Raw genomic sequence first — 5,000 nt, 5'->3', positions numbered from 1 at the left:
ATAGAGCTGTTAGCGACCTCACAAAAAGCTTTAGATATAGCTGACATTACGTCACCCGCCATCCACTGGAGCTGATTTGATACGTTTGACCACGGGCTATCTGAGGCGGTACAGACAGTGTTAACAGCGATGGAGCAGCAACACACTTGAAAATGACAATTAATGATCATACCATCAATCAGTTGAAAAAGACTTTGGGGTGTGTGTGTGTGTGTGTGTGTTTGTGTGTGTGTATGTGTGTGTGTGTGTGTGTGCCTTGCTAAGTGCCTTGTTGTGTCTTGTGTGCTGTGCAGCGCTGCATGTGTCCTCTCAGCCCTGGAGTCGCTTCCTGCTCTACTCGCTGCTCAGCTCAGGGGACAGCCTGCTGCTACACCCAGCCACACTCACCCTGCTCACACTGGTAACACACACACACACACACACACACACACACACACACACACACACACACACACACACACACACACACACACACACACACACACACACACACACACACAGGGGACAGCCTGCTGCTGCACCCAGCCACACTCACCCTGCTCACACTGGTAACACACACACACACACACACACACACACACACACACACACACACACACACACACACACACACACACACACACACACACACACACACACACACACACACACACACACAGGGGACAGCCTGCTGCTGCATCCAGCCACACTCACCCTGCTCACACTGGTACTGGTCAGATGCACAACACACGCATAACACACACACACACACACACACACAATTTTTATCACTTTGATATGGATCATGCACTTGTGTCTGATATAAATAAAGAATTGAATACACGCACACACACAAGATTCAAGATTCAAGATTAGTTTATTACGTCTTATTATAGGTTTGAAGCCTATAAAGAGTAAAATTTTTTGGCTTTTTGTGTCCTCAAAAAGATTAAAAAATAAAACACACACACGCACACCAGTGTTCATTTCATCAACCAGGACGATGACGAAAATATTTTGTTTAATGCCCCTTTTTCCCGTGACGATGACGCACAAAAATTGCTTCCAGAACATAAAAATATGACGAAAATAAAAATTGATTTTCGTTAAGGAGACTAAGACGAGACGAAATTTACAAGTCATGGACGAATGGACATTAAAAATGTAATTGTTTAAAATGAATTTGTAATTGTTATTGTTTCTTGAACTTCATAGAAGATTACGTGCTGTTGCCCTGTTTGTCTCTGCAGGCAGTGCCTGGCCCTGGTGCGGCTCAATCAGTAGTAGCCTAGTTCAGTGAGTCCTGTTCAGTTGAGTTTAGGCCCTAAAATGTTTCCCAGAAAGACAAAAAGAAAGAGCCGACGTTGAGGCAAGTGCTAATTTTGAAACATGTTCAACAACCATTTTGTCCATAACGAAGACGTGTGTGTTTGTGCAGTCATGATAATAGTGCTATCGTCACTCACGCCAATCTTCCTCTGATGCTGTCTGTGAATATGGTGATATTCACCAGTTAAAAACATGCAGGTACCTAGTTGCTTGTACACATTTTTGAATGTTGTTTGAAATGTCTTTTTAAAAGTGTTTTCTTTTGACATTATGTATTCTTTGTAAGGCTGTTTGAGTTTTTACTTGCTTGCTCATTTCACCTCAGTGTGTATGTGGAGATTGCTTGCAGGTGGGGTAGCTGATTGCTTAATTGATTGTGGCCACACCCACACCTGCCTAGTTAAAAGCTCTGTGCTGACAAACAGGAGAGAGACAGGATGCGAGCAAGCAAGCAGGAATGCTGTTTTAAGCTGTGATGTGTTAAATTAAAATTTTAAACATCCAAATGGCAGTTTCTACCTTCTCATCTTTAAAAATGCACAACCAAGAACCAATGGCTATTTTACACTGTCATTTTAAACCTCGTCGAGCTTCCTCTCTTCTCTTTTCCACTTACGCATACGCCGACGTCCGTTGTCTGTTCTTTTGTAATGTTTGCTATATTGGTTGTTTAACCGTATGAATAGGCAGTTTGCAAGCAAATCATGAAGATCGGATTCATGCATTTATTTAGATCAGACACACCGGGAGACGTTTAAGGGATGCGCGCGCTACAGGGGAAAAGTTGTTTAAGTAGTCTAAACAGAGGCACGGCTACTGTAGTTTTGATAAGAATCAATGTGTGGGCAATCAGGGTTTAAAGTGCGGAGAATTTAAACTTGTTCCCGTCGAAGGCAACGCTAAAAGACCCAAGGCTGTCGACATCCCTTCCATGCGATGCGTATTACAATAGCGTCTCCCAGACATCCCAAGTTCTAAAAACTCATTGCTTAAACTTGGAGATGCTTATCGACCCTCGACATCCCGACAAACAAAACGGCAGTAGTGTTCAATCATTGTTTGTCAATGTCCTTTCTGTCGTCCAGTCTGCATAGAACAACTGCCTACTTTTCCCCCAGGACTTTTGCAGGGCGTCCTACGAAGTGCGCGTAATCTATTTGAAGTATTCCAGGAATGATGCACGAGCCATTATCTTTCTCTGCCCCGCATTATCAATCAAAATAACGCGAACTTGCATAGTCTAAAATCAGGAATATTTTATCTGACTCGCGGCCATCGGGGAGCCACTATCAAATATCAGAGAAACTTCTTGGACTTCATTGGGATGTCTGGTCTTCCCACTGCCTGCAATCTGCAGGCTATGAGTCATGCGGTCAGGTGAAGAAGAGCTTGTAGCCTACGTGATCAAATTCAAAAGCAAATAATACGCAGCAGCTTCTAATGCACGAGAGAGAGAGAGAGAGAGAGAGAGAGAGAGAGAGAGCGCAACCTGCACCTGGAAGTGTGTGTGTGTCTAATGCTCCTTTGCTCTATGCTGTTGAAATTACTTTTACAGGACTGATTTGGGTTTTGGTGGAAAATAAGCTAGTAACAATGTGAATATTTGCTGCACTTGGCTATCTAGTAATAATTTGTGTAATAATTTGACTAAAATGACGAAAATGTGAAATGTTGACTAAAATGACTAAAATTTGACTAAGACTAAAATTAATTTTCGTCATTTAGACGAAGACTAAGACTAAATTGTAAAGGCAATGACTAAATTTGACTAAGACTAAAATTGATTTTCGTCATTGTGACTAAGACTAAGACTAAATTTAAAAAAGCTGACAAAATTAACACTGACGCACACGCACGCACACACACGCGTGTAGTATGTACTCACATGCTAAAAAAATATGATAACACATGCACAAACAGGCAGACTTGTGTACATGCAAACATACTAAACATATATATAAAGCAGCTTTATATGCATATGTCCGGTGTACACAAAGTTAAAAAACACATACAGTGACACATACCTTACTTAAATCCATGCACATTTACGTATATAGTATGCTTTAGCTACGGTACATAACTCTTCTAGCCCCCCATCACCACCCCACGCCACCCACGCTATGCCATACAGGTATATACACTCACACTCATGCACACACATCAGTGCACACATCATACGTACACATCAACGCAGATATGCATACCTAAATAGTCATACAAATGCGATACATTTCGTGAAAACATGAAAGATTTTTTTTTTACTGCACAAACTGATTCCGGTGAACTTGAGGGTGAGCGATATGTCTGGGAAGATGAAATATCCAAAGCTAAATCTGTACATTACAAGAAGTCTTGAGCGAGGCTTTGAAGTCTCTGAGAAAACTCTTGCCTCTCAAGCAGCATGAGACAGTCTGCACACTCTGATCTCTGCTTGTCTGAAGCTTTTGAAATTCGGGTAGTGCAGGGAAGAAAAAAAACATATCGTGTTTTGTGCAGCGTGTTTCTGTCTATGTCTGTATGTGTCCCTGCCTCCCCCCTGTCTCTCTGTGTCTCTGTCTCTGTCTCTGTCTCCAGTATGTTTCTTGCATCTTGTATGCTTCACCTCACCATAGTTGTTTTGTTTAGGGTTGTAACGATACACTCTGCTTACGATTCGGTTCGTCACAATTTTTGCCCTATGGTTCCATACACCCCACTATGTATCTTTTTGATGATTTTTTTATAGGTAGAATAAGTTACTAATAAAAGGCACATTTTGTTTAAAGGTTTAAAAATAATAATGATATTGATTCACATTACACCATATTCTGTTGTTTTCTAGACTGAATAGTGAAAGAACTTTAAAAGGGCACATCACGATACTGCCTTCTTGTATCACAATACAGTATCGTCAGAGAGAGTAGAGAGAGAGAGGTTCCATTGGCCCATTGTTTCCGGGTTCTATTATTGGGGGGGAAATCCCCCTTTAGGCAGACCTAGGCAGACCTGAGGACTGTTCTATTCAATGCTAGGAGCATTAAGACACGCCCCTTTAGGCAGACCGGAATCTGGTCATGTTAGGTGCCCATAGAAACCTATTATGTTGGCATATCTCTATACTTAGAATCTTTGGTATCGTGATTCTTCTTGTCACGATTTCTTGATTCGATACAATATCATTACCGCCCTAGTTGCCATGTGTGTCTCTACATATTTTGAATTAGAGCATTTTTTGTGTGCGTGTGCGTGTGTGTGTGTGTGTGTGTGTGCGTGCGTGCGTGCATGTTCTGTGCCTCTGTCTGTGTGTGTGTGTGTGTGTGTGTGTGTGTGTGTGTGTGCGTGCGTGCGTGCGTGTTCTGTGCCTCTGTGTGTGTGTGTGTGTGTGTGTGTGTGTGTGTGTGTGTGTGTGTGTGTGTGTGTGTGTGTGTGTAGCTGCTGCAGACTGGCAGTGGGGTGGTGCAGTGGGATCCGGAGCTGGAGCAGGTGCTGAGTGCGGCGGAGAAGAGAGGAGCGGACCAGCTGACACCCAGCACCGTACACACACTACACCAACTACTCACACAGGTAGTACACACACACACACACACACACACACACACACACTCCCAGCACCGCACACACACTACACCGGCTACTCACACAGGTAGCACACACACACACACACACACACACACACACCCAGCACCGCACACACACTACACCAGCTACTCACA

The 5,000-nt window shown here is 43.0% G+C and overlaps 1 protein-coding gene across 1 annotated transcript in view; it reads left to right on the top strand.

Moving 5' to 3' along the window:
- The window catches only part of LOC134441550 (meiosis inhibitor protein 1-like), a 122,064-nt gene that overhangs the window by 112,931 nt on the left and 4,133 nt on the right, over positions 1 to 5,000 (top strand). The window contains exons 28-29 of the mRNA XM_063191912.1: positions 294 to 400; positions 4,720 to 4,851. Of these exons, the coding sequence (XP_063047982.1) occupies positions 294 to 400; positions 4,720 to 4,851 (239 nt within the window). The remainder of the gene's footprint in view (positions 1 to 293; positions 401 to 4,719; positions 4,852 to 5,000) is intronic.

Source organism: Engraulis encrasicolus, chromosome 2 (assembly GCF_034702125.1).
Source record: "Engraulis encrasicolus isolate BLACKSEA-1 chromosome 2, IST_EnEncr_1.0, whole genome shotgun sequence".
In the NCBI taxonomy this organism is placed as follows: Eukaryota; Metazoa; Chordata; class Actinopteri; order Clupeiformes; family Engraulidae; genus Engraulis; species Engraulis encrasicolus.
The sequence above is the reverse complement of the archived record's forward strand: the minus strand, read 5'-3'. Positions and strand labels throughout refer to the sequence as shown.